The sequence below is a fragment of the Setaria italica genome, chromosome III (genome assembly GCF_000263155.2).
Source record: "Setaria italica strain Yugu1 chromosome III, Setaria_italica_v2.0, whole genome shotgun sequence".
Classification (NCBI taxonomy): Eukaryota; Viridiplantae; Streptophyta; class Magnoliopsida; order Poales; family Poaceae; genus Setaria; species Setaria italica.
This window is the reverse complement of record NC_028452.1, coordinates 26,043,182-26,057,163: the sequence shown is the minus strand read 5'-3', so window position 1 is coordinate 26,057,163 and position 13,982 is coordinate 26,043,182. Positions and strand designations below refer to the sequence as shown.

At 41.6% G+C, this 13,982-nt stretch overlaps 1 protein-coding gene across 1 annotated transcript; it reads right to left on the bottom strand.

Moving 5' to 3' along the window:
* Nucleotides 1-724: 724 nt before the first annotated feature.
* On the bottom strand, nt 725-13,454 carry LOC101774438 (N-terminal acetyltransferase B complex auxiliary subunit NAA25). The gene is made up of 19 exons (XM_004962353.3): nt 13,308-13,454; nt 11,734-11,890; nt 11,526-11,644; nt 11,362-11,436; nt 10,508-10,601; nt 10,286-10,404; nt 9,623-9,693; nt 8,159-8,309; nt 7,893-8,068; nt 6,045-6,244; nt 5,789-5,919; nt 5,259-5,335; nt 4,225-4,299; nt 3,741-3,933; nt 3,432-3,551; nt 2,995-3,133; nt 2,829-2,875; nt 2,104-2,367; nt 725-1,704 (listed from the first exon to the last, which is right to left on the bottom strand). Exons 1-19 carry the CDS (start codon nt 13,452-13,454, stop codon nt 1,003-1,005), a joined length of 3,057 nt encoding a protein of 1,018 aa, XP_004962410.1. The 3' UTR covers nt 725-1,002.
* Between the last annotated feature and the right edge of the window lie 528 nt (nt 13,455-13,982).

The window sequence follows — 13,982 nt, the reverse complement described above, 5'->3', positions numbered from 1 at the left end:
CAAATCACGGCTTCCTTTGGATAAAAAACGAAAGCCTCTCGATATAAAAAAAACAAAAAAAAACAGAGAGAGGCACAGGAAGGAACATGCGGGCCATGAAATAGTAATATTTAGAGCACTCTAATATCATAGCATACTCGTACACGCTACAGTAGCAGCAGCTCGTGTGCACGCAGACGGCAGACGCAGCGTGCGGGATCACTGATTGAGCCCACAGTAAACAATGGCAACACTGGGTAAGAGCGCAGCGGCATCGGCATCGGCAGGCCTGACACCGACGACGGAGAAGACGGCGAGTCGGCGACTGCTCTCTCTCGCAGCCTGCACACCTGACGGCGAAAGCGACCAGCCATGGCCCCCGTGCCATTCCGCCATCCGTCGTCTCCCTCGGTGAGAGAGAGAGCGCGCGAGTCACGTCAATCTCTTCTCTTTTCCTGCCTGAGCCTTTACCCATTCCGGTCATCGCCTTGTACCTTTCTGCTTGCCTCTGTTCATTCGGTCATTCCGGACCAACCCACCAAGACGTTTTCCTTTGCACTCTGCACATCCGTCTCCAGGTCCCTCCATGCCTAGAGCTCAACGAGAGCACGCTGCAAAACCATACTCGGCAGAGCGCGTAAGAAACTCGTGGAGTCGTGGTCATGCACTGTCCAGTCCAGCGTGCCTCAGAGCTGCACATGGCCCGTGGACTGGGTTACACCATAGCATCATGTTGAACAAGAGACAAACAAAGGAGGCCGGAACCAGGGGCCTATCATCCAATCCATTGCAGCAGCGGCAACAACATAAACGATGGTTCTAGCAACCAGCAGATTCATCACTCCCACTTTTCACGCAAGTAACCCTCTCCCAGGCAACAGACACTAACGCGAAAACCAGGATGTCACTCAATCAAAATTTGCATAGAAACAGCCAGCACACTTTAGCGTTACAACATCAACGGGCTTCCAAGCCACAACAGTCGGGGATGAGGGGGAAAATTCACACGACCAAAATTTCTGTCTAGTGCAACACCGAAGACAGAGAAGCCGATGCTGACGAAAGCACCTTCAGCTTCAGGGCACATATCTTCTTCAACTCGGCTACCGTCTCGTCCCCAGCCCCCACGATTCTCCTCACCACGCTGGTGGAGCTCCATGCTTCCAGAGACTGGGCGATCCGGCCACCGATTTCAGAGTTGGCCGCCGCTGCGCTCTCGTCCAAGGTACGGGAGATCTGTCCAGGGCCATCAGTGCTGGATCCTTGCAAATGTGACAGTAGGGCATCCAGAGCTTGCTCCTCTGGCCTCACTTGATCTGATAACCATGTTTGGATGCTCCGAAGGGTGTCAGCCATGCAGTTAACGGAGCTCTGAATTGCCTGCAAGTGAGGGGTGTTTGGTCGCTCCAATGGACCGCCTTTCTTCTTCTTCTTCCCTTGTGGAGTCATAGATCTCATACAGGATTGGATTACCAGAAGATGCCAGGAAATGGGTTCTGTAACCATCCGTGCTAGAAGTGGAATATTGTTTCCTGGAGAAGTAAGCATTTGCCTGGCATCAGTCAGATGCTGCTCTATGCAGGTTTTGAACAGGCTATCCACAATCTGCCAAGAATTTGAGCTGTTCTGGTCAATTCCAGGGATCAACGACTCATTAGAACACAAGTTCCAAGCATTGATAAATGCAGCAAAGCTCATCCAGCTGACTATATCAGGAGCAAAATCCTGCAAATGTACAATTTGTATCAGCAAGGCACAGCTAAATATATGAGATAATACTCCAGTTCTCAAAGTACAGAACCTCAGAAAGTGTAAAGCATACTGCTAATTAGAAAATCCCATTTTTCTAATAAGATATAAAAAATGCATTCGGCAGGGATACATGAGAGACATTACAGTCTACAAGGATATGACACTTTTGATTAGTGATTTCAACAGCATTATGTTATTTCGAATAAAAAGAACTAAAATGTGAATTTTTTTAGTGATGAATCTAGTAACATCAGTTTTATGTTCTAATAAAACAAAAACAGAAAGCAACTAGAATCACTAGATATGCATTCTATACAGATACTATTACAGAAATGGCTGAAAATACAGTCAGGATAGTTAGAAAGGTGTTACCTTGACAGCCTTCTTGCCAGTTGACATACCCAGAACTATGCTTAGAGCATCATCAAATGAGTAACCAATGCTCCTGGCATATTTCTCAAGCAAAGTTTTCATCTCCCCAGCAGCAGTTACATCAGGGGAAGCACCGTTTGATTCACCCTCCCTGAGAAAAGTTGTGCAACCATGCATGGAAAGATAAACAAGTCGAGGAACAAGAGATTTTCTCTCTGCATCTTTCAGCTTTGGACCATCCTTCTCATCAGATTTGTGCTTGCACTGCAAACATACAGTTATTCTGAGAACGAATATATGTATGACAAGTTTCAGTAAGAAAGAGCATTGCTGTCTAAGTCCTCCAATTGGACATATAAGTCCACTAGATCAAATTTATTTACCTTTGACCATGAATATGTTTTTTATATATTAACCTTTCATTACGAAAAAAAATACTTTTATGATGTATAACCCTTTCTACTTAATATACTATATTTTTATAGGCATGCTACTCAAATTGTGATCTCGGAGACCATGTTGATGACCTATTGGCCTTAGATTTCAGATCAGAAGTAATAATAAGTGAAATTTATCAAAAAAAGGTCAATTTACAGAATATTCTTCTTGATATAGAAAGTCAATTTAATGCTGAAGGACAAAACAGTCATTTAGTAACACAGGACTGTGAAAACTAAATATTATTTTTACTTTGCGCATATAATGTTTGAATGAAAATGGTGTACCATTTTGGTCCTATAGCTTGCAGGTGTTGAGCCTTCATCAAATGGTTCTGTAAAATCATAAAAATAACCATAAGCACTTTTGTACCTGAGAGAATATGATTGACACAAAAGGAGACCCAAAAATGGACAAAATAACTTATCCAATCACACAAAAAGAACCAAATACCTGAAAGGAAATTAACACTGCTTGTTGGCGTCCACCAAGGCCGCGCCTCAAGGTCTTCATTGAAGGTTAAGTGTTTCATGCTATCCTCATTAGATAGCTCTACCAACTTTGTTCCATGGCTCACATTTCCAAGAATAGACTGCAATCAGGGAAAGTGAATAACAATATTCAGACTAGTATCTAATACAGAAATTGTCAAGCATCAATAATTCCTTGCACAATGAAACTAATCAACAACTGACAGCATAACCAGCCCCCATTAAATAATACATAATTAAAGGTTTCAAACTTCTATGTTCAAAATGGTTAGAAGCAGAAGAAAATGGATCCTTGTAATGATACATTTGCTTCTACATAAAAACATGCAACCATATTTTTAGCGAAAAATACAAACATGTCACCAAGTTATGATTTCAAATTGGCAAGAGAGACCTCACCTCCACTTCATCAAGAAACTCAGCCTTCTGCTTCAGATGTAACGTCACCGAATCTGATTTTACAGAAAGATACTGCATGGAGCGTTGCAAGCGGTCTTTAAACTGAACAAACTCAATTACCTGAACAAAAAACTCAATGTGTTATAGAGATTAGGTGTGCTTCAGTATTTTCTTAAATAAATCATGCAAAATTTAGTTTGTTCTTGCATTGATGCATTAGCAATTTTGGTAATGATAGAGAGGGAGGAACATATCAGTACTACTGTTTACATGGATTCCATGCAGACACTAAAGAATAGCAAACTGTACCTTTGAGTAAGTACGGTGTCTATACGCGAGACATGTAAGATCAGCAGATTCTTTCAAATGATCATCCATGAATTTCAAATAATCCTTAACAAGATCAGCAGCATGTTGCAAGAAGGGGGAATTTAACATTTGTGGCAAGATGTGGTGCGAGACAGACTCTAGAAGAATGTTTTTCACTTCCAAGGTTATGTACCTGCATACAAGAACATTGTTCAGCATAGGGACGTAAAAAAAATGATATCACTGAATAATCTCAAGAAGGGGGAAAAAACCTGAAACATATGTCCAAAGAAGTTAGCAGTGCATACGTGTTACAGAAAAGCAAGGATACTGTAGGGAAATAGCATGGGGTGGAGCTAATAAAGGGATGTTCATTGTAGAAGCATTGTGATTGCAAGATGGAGGGTTTTGTAGGGGAGCAATCCAGCATGGAACACAAATGTTAGAACATAAAACAAAATAAGCATATTAAGTGGGGAATTACCATTTATGTGCTAATGGAAGAGCCCCCAGGTAAGAGTACAGATGCACCAGAATAATCTTGTATTGCCAGACGTACCTGAGAACACAACCAAATTAGATATTTTCATTCAACATCCAATTAGTGAAATAGATTAGGTTGTCATGTGTATGGTACTGCACATTGGGATGTGTGTCAGGCCACTGCAAGGAAGTTTTAGCAGACATGGCAGTTCAACAAATAAAACATAATAGATCGACTAGTTACATATTTTGTTATAGCTTTTATATCCAATAGATTCAATTGTTAAAACAGATAACATCTATTGGGCATAGCTAAATCAACAACAGACATGTAAACATAACATTACATTTGCAGCATGATCTTTGGAGAGATCGTTGATAATTCACGAGTGATGAAAGCTGCAAACATGGAAGAAACCACAAAATGGTAGTACAGGTTGCTACCAGTCTACCAGAGATAGGATGGGCGTGTGCATGTAAACAAGAGCAAGGCAAGGCATGTGATAGGGAGGTGACCACACACATGAATAATGGCTAGCAGACAAGAAGCAGCCAGATCCTGCAGAACAGTCTTAACACCTTGTACTCTGTTAAATAATATAAATCAACCGTTGATGTCCCCCATATTTTAACTTTGGAGTTCATGAGCATTCTCACTTATCACTATTCTTTTGCAGATACTTTGCCTTTGAGGCATATGGAAGCTCCAATCATAGGATTTGTGAAACAGAGTGCATACAAAACTGAAAATAGATATCCCAGTAATATAACTAACATCAAAAGTGACTAATGGAATAACAGCTTGTCTAGGACACTCAGAGAGTCAAGGACCATGTCTACTTCCTAAAGGAGATGCTATTAAGTGCCTCAAACTTATCCGCTTTAAAGTCAATGGCAGTGAGTAATTTGATAACCCTTCGTGCTGCTAGATATTCAATGACACTTAATAAACTGGAAAATTGAGAACTTAAGAATAAAGATTGGTTATAAAATGATAAGATGAGAAGGTAGGATCAAGATTGATTATGAACTTACTTGCGAACAGTCAATCCAAACTCCAGTACCAAAATTGCTTCCAGTAAGTATCCTAAGTTCCTTGTGCGCCAGTATAGCTGTTTCAAGATAATGCCCATACAATTAATATAAGCAAAAGATGGAGATGTCCAAGACAAATATACCAACCTAAGGAGTAAAAGAATAAGAGGTGGCCTAGAAGTGTTGTGGCAGAAAAAAAAATATACTATGTCAGGAGGACCAGGAGGCATGTACTCTCAATTAGGTACAAAAATAACAGATTGTGGCATTGGTTTACATGACTCAGTAAGAAATAAATAGATACATGTTCAAACACAAGAGTCAGGTAACTAACTGGATGACAAAATAGGCACATAAAGAATTGTAGAACTAAATAATAAATTGGGACTCAAATTACATAAATTCATACAAATAAGAATCAGATGAAGCCTCTACAGAGCTTAAATTCAATAGTATTTTTAGAGTCATGGATGAAGAAAGGTTAATACGATTTTTTCTCTCATGCTAGTTAACCAAATAGAGCTACAAACCTGCACAAGAATACTGCTAGCCATAGACAGAAGTTCTTCACCATACATGCTTTCCTGAGGATCCAAGTCATTTGAGAGAGACAAGTTTTTATAAAATGTATCAACCATTATTTTTGCAATGCCCTGGAGTTCTGGATTTAAACATAAAAATTCAGTACATAAATAAATGAAAGATAATTGGGACCCACAACAAAATTTTAAGACAAAACACAAAAATGGAAACACGTGCCACATTGACAAAGGTAGACCTGCACACCTGCAGTTGATTTTGTGAATAAAGTTCCCAAAAGTTCTTGAACCTTGAAAAGAGTAATTGTCAAACCCAGTGTGTTAACTGAAACTGATGATGCATCAAAAGATCCAGAAATTTTATCTAGCAGCTCGGATATCTCATTGCCAGATAGCATATGAAGGTAAATTTCAACATCAGATGCTGAGCAAAACAGATGACCAAATCTGCAAGTACCAAAACAACATTTGAAAGTGAAAAGATAAGCTCATTGATTCTTCAAAAGTACTATCACAAAAGAACATGCTGACTAGTTCACAAAGAGCCAAAACTATGGATGAGATGAGAGCGAAGTGAATTTTGCACTCATCAACATCTGGTGAGATGAGAGTGAAATGAATTTTCTTCTATCTTTGTCTTGCTCTGTATTTATCACTTCCATTCATCAACCAACAAGAATACAGCAGCTGCAATATACCCTCACCAAGCCAAACTTTATCTAGCAGGCACTGAGGGAGTTATGTTGCCAGTTTGCCACTATAGATACCCTCCACCCAAGTTACATCCTATCACCTCAAATCTGAGTATTATTTCATCATAGATGCCATCCACACTCACTCGGCAAAACTCTATCCTGCTTGAGCTGGATTTATCATCCCAGCTTCCTGCTTGTCACTACAAACTCTAGGCTCAAATCTGAGCATTGTTTTGTCCCAGCTGCCCTCATCGAGTAATGAGGTAATACCACAGAGGGCACCAAGATCACTGCAAACAAGGGATATTCTAGGATTTCTGACCCAATGATGAGCCCTCAAAAATTTGCCATGATCTGCCACACTATAGAGGTGGAAATCCATGAGGGTCCACCATTAGAGTGGACAATCCTGAAATCTTCAACAAAAGACCAGCTGCAGCTTGCAAGTGCCCAGTGCAGTGAGTTTACGATGGTGTTTTCAAGAATCTAAGGCAGACCGAGTATGAAAAGTATTTATATAGCATTATACTTACATATGTGTAAAAATAGTTGGGAACACAAACAATCAAATAATTTGCTAGAGATGCAATTACTATCTTGTAGCAACCAGGTCATTAAACTATTAGCAACGGATGGACTGCTTGCCTACTATGCAAAAAAAAGGTGGGGTTGGAACTATAAATTGATCCTTTATAAATAACTAACTTTTGACTTACAATCTTAAAAGTTTAACTAAGTATAAGGGAAAAGTAGTGTTAGATTTATGATCCAAGGTAGTTTAGTTACATAATATTATGAACCGAAAGCTTGTGAATCGACATGGGGCCGAGCCTCGTCTCGAAAAAAAAAAAAGTAGCTATAGCTATTTGTAGGTATAGCCTGTGAAAAAATTAATAGTTATTTGTAAATGGACATATTAAAAAACGGAATTGGTCTGTGGTACAGTAATACTAAAACTGGCAATTTACAACCTAATCTTTCTTTTTTCGGCATGCTAATATTCTATCACATGAAATTCATGAACAGGTGGTGGATCTAAACACAGAAGCACTAAATTGAGAGCGGTGGTAGTATTGGTACCTAAACCAAGAATTCACCAGTACATGTACAGACAGTACTGGTCATAAGATTGATTTTCTAAAACATATTTCTATCCTCTCAAAATACCATCTGTCAATCCAAGTTGGGAGGACACTGGATCAGGATTCTGTCAAACACGCATTTAGGGTTCAGCCATGCCTCTTATATCATAGTGGTATGTGCAGTGTGCTGGCCCCAACACCAGACTGTAACTAAAAATCATTCTTTTGAACAGAACAAAATACTTGTGCATGGTATGAAGAGACTCCAAATAGACAACAGCAGAAAAAGGAACAGGAAAGAGGTTCACCAAGACAAACCTGTGGAAGTACTTCACCAAAGCTTCCATAAGTTTGGTATTGTTTGAGTTTCCGTTGAGGCACCGTTGCCGTTCAATTTCAATATTAGCTAAATGAGGTCCTCTGACACAATCACTTGAGTTATTTTCTTGTAGCCTTTGCACAAATGATAGTGCACTTGTAAGGCGAGATTCAACCTACAAGCATGTACTTTCATTAAATATATTCACATAACAAACACAAAAAAATGTAAGCACTAGAAGAGTTGCTTTAGGTGCAGGAAGTACCAGCTCCTGGCTAAGAGAAGTCTTGTTGGACAATGCTGAATCAACAGAGCAGGAAGGACAAGTGTGTTCGCCAGTGCATGGTTTAGGCAAATTCACATCATGCTCCAGCAAACATCCTATATAATGGAGAAAGGACTCCCAGTCATCAGGACTGCCCAGTCAAAAGGAGATGACAATCATCAAAAACTAAACATAAGTTTAAAAAAGAAATTGACAAAAGGTGAATATAGAAGTAAAATAGGGTGTAACAAATCAAGGGGATTGCATGTGGATAAAACAATGCAAAGTATTGCAGTGCCTCTTGAGGTCATGCCAAAATTTAAACTTACATATATACTGTAGATAAAAGGAGCCAGGGTATATCAGTAAATACTAAAATAGGATAAATCAATACAAAGGCCCCGTTTGGTAGAGCTCCGACTCCTGCCAAAACGGCTCCGACTCTGGCTCCTCTAGTGGAGCAGCTTCTTTAGTGGAGCTGAAGCTGTTTTAGAACACGTTGGCAAAACAGATTCTTCTGTATGTTAAGGAATGGATGTGAGAGGTCAAATGTTCAATATGTCCTTTACATATTTGACTTGTTATACATACGTGTTCCATATCTATAATATAATTTCATATATGAAATAAAAAGGTTATTGAATAGATTAATGAATAGAATTATGGATTAATCCCATCTTATTTTACATCGATACCCCTCTTTTTCTTCTTTTATCTCATCTTTTATTTATTCAGCCATATCCTTATCTCTTCAGCTAGCTGGTCAACGCTGCTCATTTTCTACCCCGTCTTCCTCATCCGCTCGGCAACGCGACGCGCTCTCCTGTGGCTTCGCAGCTGCGCTGCGCCAACTCGCTCTGGTTTCACCATGCTGCTCCCCCGTAGCTCTTCTTCGTCCCTACCGCACTTTGCCATTCCCACGCTTCTCCCCAGCCGGTCTAGGCCGCCTGAGGCATGGATGCTGGGCAACACGCTCATGCCGCCTCGCTCTCCAGCAGCATCGACGACGGCGGGCAGCACCTGTGCCAGCCGGGGAAGAGGCTGCGGGCTCGCAGCCAGGCAAGCCTCCACTCCAGGTAGGGGAGATGCAATTCGGGGTGGCAATTTTGAGTGTGATTTCTACCCAATTTGAGGGGCAGTTTAGTAATGGCATGCGTGAGGAAGGAGAAGAGCCGCAGGGAGCCATTATTTTCAGTTCCACCAGGCTAGTTCATTTTGCAAAATGGGTTCGTGGAGGCTTCAGTTGAGGAGCCGGTTTGCATGTGACCCTTTGGTAGGGCTCCAGCAGAAGCCGTTGGTGGAGCTGTTGCTGAAGCCCTACCAAAGGGGGCCAAAGAGTTTCAAGTTAATGCATGGAGTACAACATTTCTTGAAGAGGTCATGGAATATGATTAATGTCAGCAAGGTCAATGACCAAGTCCACAGAATAACTGAAATTTACAAATTGAAGATGGGAAGCATTACCAAGACTCGAGGACCTTCTGATATATCTCCGAAGCAGCAGCATAGCTACTTGCTTGAGCAAGAAGACGCCCCTGTCAACTTGACGTCAGACAACCAAGTAAGTGAATGAAAGTATAGATGTGCTAGAGGTGCAACATGCTCTACCAGATAGTACCCCCTCAACACGAAAGTAAGTTGTTTTGAACATGGCACACAGCCTACAATAGGTAACACCTAATACATTTGTTGATAGCAACTAGAAAAATATAGTTTAATGGGAAAAATGTACATGAGGAATTATACTTTCACTTAGTCAGTCTAAATACATTTGTTGACATTGTAGTCACTTATAAAGCAACTGCCTTACGCTTACCAGAACGTCATGGTATATAGAGGGAGTACTTAAATAAATTTTAACAACGCATCAGTATAGTTTATAGAGATTTTCCAAACTCTTAATTAGTTAGAGCTTCCATAGCAATTAATTCCAGATAGTGCAGTAACGATGATAAGTTAGCAACTTGTAAACTACAGTGACACACATGAAACAATAAATAGATGTTGCCAAATCTTGTTTGTTATGGTGAAATGGAACATGGAAAGGTAAACGTAGTTAATTGAAACTTGTATCCTGGATAAACAAATCGCAACAAGACATTGTCCAAGAAAACTGATTCAAATTACCTGCAAACGAAGCTTGTCCTCCTCCCTTCCCAGAAGAGATCCCAAGTCTCCAGAAAGAACTTCCAAAGCAGCATCGTACTTTTCCTGTTGTTCCAAAATTGAAATGTAGAGAGCAAGTGCTGCCACATAGTGCAAGCATGTCAGGAGAGTACATCATCTGGGTAAGTGAAAATAAAAGAATAAGTAATATAGCAAAGGGGCATTTAAAAAAAATAGAAATACCTTCTGGCTCATGTAAACTATGAGAATTTATGTGTTTCTTAAGCAATGCTTCAGCTAGTGCCAATAATTTCACACCTCCACTGGTAAAATGTACCTGCAGTTGGCAAATGTCATGTATTGTGCAACAGGAAATAGTCGATTAATATACAACTCGCTAAAAACCTCCCAGAATGAAAAGGAAACATACTTCCATTAATAATGTATTGCATTGCATAAGATGGAATCATGCTTGACTCAACAATATGACATTATATTCAGCTGACAACCCAAAAGGAGTCTCGAAGAGTAGCATGCAATACACATAACAAATAATGTGTTATGTGTTGCATCAGATATATAATTCATAATTGAATAGTTAACTGTTTAAAAATCATCCATGCATCACATGCAGATTATTGCATAAAAATAATATCATAGAAATGATGTAAATAATATTTCTAGGTCCCTAAGGAGATCAGCTCCCATGGAACTGGTAAATCAGCCCTAAGTCGAGCTGATGGGACCAGTAACATTTTAATGTTTCATTTCTGTTCCTATTTTCAACCCTGCATGATGGTCTTCCTCACTGCGTTACACCACACTCACTCACTCCAGCCACTCCCCTCCCTCATACCTCTAATACATCATCTTCTCTGTGTCTAAGCCTACAGCAGTACGACTATTATTTACCCATTGGAGCAAGGCAAACGCATCATTGACCATAATTGTGCTCATTGGTTCATGACAAACAAATTGTTTCTACCTACGACCACTTAGTTCTTTAGTGAACAAAATATTACTTCTCCAGTAACAAATTTGAAACAGCAAATGAAGATATTGCAATTCATGCAAATATGAGAATCATAATGTCTCACCTGCAGCTGAATGCTGCAAACTGCCCAAAGCAAAAACCTTTCTTCTCCTACAGTTTTGTACATTTTGAGAGCTGTCTGCAAAAGATACCAGGCAGGGGGGGCAAGCATAAAAATAAGATAACAAGAAGAATGTGAATAAAGTAGCAATGAAAGTACCATTGTACCTGCTGTTGCTTCACATATGAGTACTCTCTAACATAGCAATTAAAAAGGCCCATCATTAATTCCAAGTTACTTGGGTACTTTGTACAGGCATACTCATAGCACGAAGTAGCAAGATCCACTGCATTAGCATGGTCGCGAGAAAATTTAGAGAAATGCCACCATAACAATGTTAAAACAGATAAAATAAATGAACGAGTCCAAACATACATCGGTCAAGTCTTTGAAATACTATCTGTAGAGTACTAAGCGTGAGATCATCAAAATGAAAAATGTTGTCAGAATACAACAGCTCCTTGGCATTCAGGGACACACTCAATGCTTCATCAGGCTTTCCCATTCTTTCCAAAATAAGAGCCTTCAAGGCCTGGAATAAGATAATTTAAAGTAAGGTCTCAAAGCAGTGACTGACAACATACAAACAATCCTGAGGATTTTCATCATAAGTCTTTAACAAGATGTGCATGGAATTTAAAGTAAGGTTTCAAAGAATTGACTGACAACATACAAACAACCATGAGGAGTTTCATTACAAGTCTTTAACAGATGTGCACGGAAAGGATGGATATCAACCTCAGAAATTAAGCTCCAAATTGATGGAAGGAACAGGTCAATCATTTATTCTGATGTACAGAAGTGTTACTGGGAGACAGCAGCAGGTTTTGGAGTCAGATTCGGGTGCAGATGTCCAACTCGGCAAACTCTAGAGTATGGATTTGGGCATTCATTTGATACATGTTGTTTTTAATTTTTTGAAAGTCTGTTGGCATAAAACAGGCTGCCAACAAGCACAAGAACAACCAACCTCTTCAACTGATGATGACGCAAGATGAACAGGAAAAGTAAAAGACAATACAGAAAAGACAAAATGAGCTTTAATGTGCTGTCCTGCTGGCCCATCCAGCTCAAAAACTTTAATGTATCTTAACCCCTCCTCTGCTGCTGACTCACGCACACCGCAGCCGCCGCTGCAATCCCCCCCCCCCACCCCCTGTTCCTTCTTCGCCAATGCAGACTCAATGCTGCCATAGATTACTGCCCCCAGTCACCATTTTGCACCTCTCAATAGCAAAATGAGTAGTCCATGCCTGCCTGACCTCTCCAGTGCCCTTCTCTAAAGGCTCTCTGTTCCATCTCCCATTCCTAGCTAGCCATTCGACTCACTGGAGATGAGTCTGGTGTGTGTCGACGCTCGACACAGAGATGTGTCAGCATGGCAAAATAAACAGACCAGTCCATGTAACACTAGCATACCGACCATAAACTGTTCAGCACCTACAAATTAGATGCTACCCCCGTTTCTTCAATGAAGAAGGGAATGGGGTCGAACCAAAGACAACTCCACTACACTCAAGCACCTTAACTAAGTAAGAACCAGGCCTCTCCACTCGCTTCCTATTGATTTTTCTTTGTTGTTCCGACTAGGCATGCAAGGAGCGCTGCACTGTTGCCTGAAACTGCAGCTATTGCTAAGATGGTCCCAAGTCTTTAAACATCGTCAGCATGACAGCATCCACAAAAGCTCAAAGCAAACTAGTATAACATCCAACTAGCCAAAAACGCTGTAAAATTCAAAGCTAACTGTCTCGTTATCCACCACTGTAGAAGTCATTTGATCAAACATTTCGCTGAGAAACAGAAACGAAAACAAAATCACGCCGCCAGGGCTGCTGATTGCCCAACCGACCATTTCAGCGCCAGATTCGCCAGCTCACCACGGAGAACACACCAACAGAAAGTAAAAGACAAAAACGAAGCTCAAATGAGAGAGACGGAGTGCTCACGAGCGCGTAGGGGGATGTGGGGTGCTTGGCGAGGAGCGCGGTGCAGAGCTTGAGCGCGGCCTTGTACTGGCGCGAGTCGACGGCGTCCCAGATCGGCCGCACCCGGCGCTCCGGGATGCCGCCGGCGAGCCCGAACTTGCTGGCCATGTCCTCTCGCAATCTAGGGTTAGGGTTTTGCGGGGTGGGGGTGCGGCGCGCCGCGGGTGGGGAAGACGAAGAGGAAGAGAAGGGGAGGCGCGGAGGCGGGCGAGAGAAAGGGTTTATCGAGTCCGGGATGTGACGGCGCGCCGCGCGCGTGGGGACGCGGAGGATGGCACGGTCCGAGGAAGGGCTGCGATTGCTTCGTGGCCGTTGGTTACGCGACGGACGGTGCGAAATCGTCAACCGGAGGAGATCGGAGGCCGCCGCTGCCGTAACCCTATCGTCGGGGGCATCACATAGATCCGGACCCTTGAATATAGAACGGACGGCTTGGATCGACGGGACCCGGGGCGGGGTTGAGACGGAGGGTCGCGGCACGCGCACGGAAAGTCTGAACCGGGATGCGGTGGTGGTCGGGCTTTGGTGGCTAGGGGCCCCATTGACAGTGAACTGCGGAAGGACGACGCTGACGAGTGGTGAAAACCACCGAGGTCCCGTTTAGTTCGTTAGAGCTTCTAAAAATTTCTCTCGCAT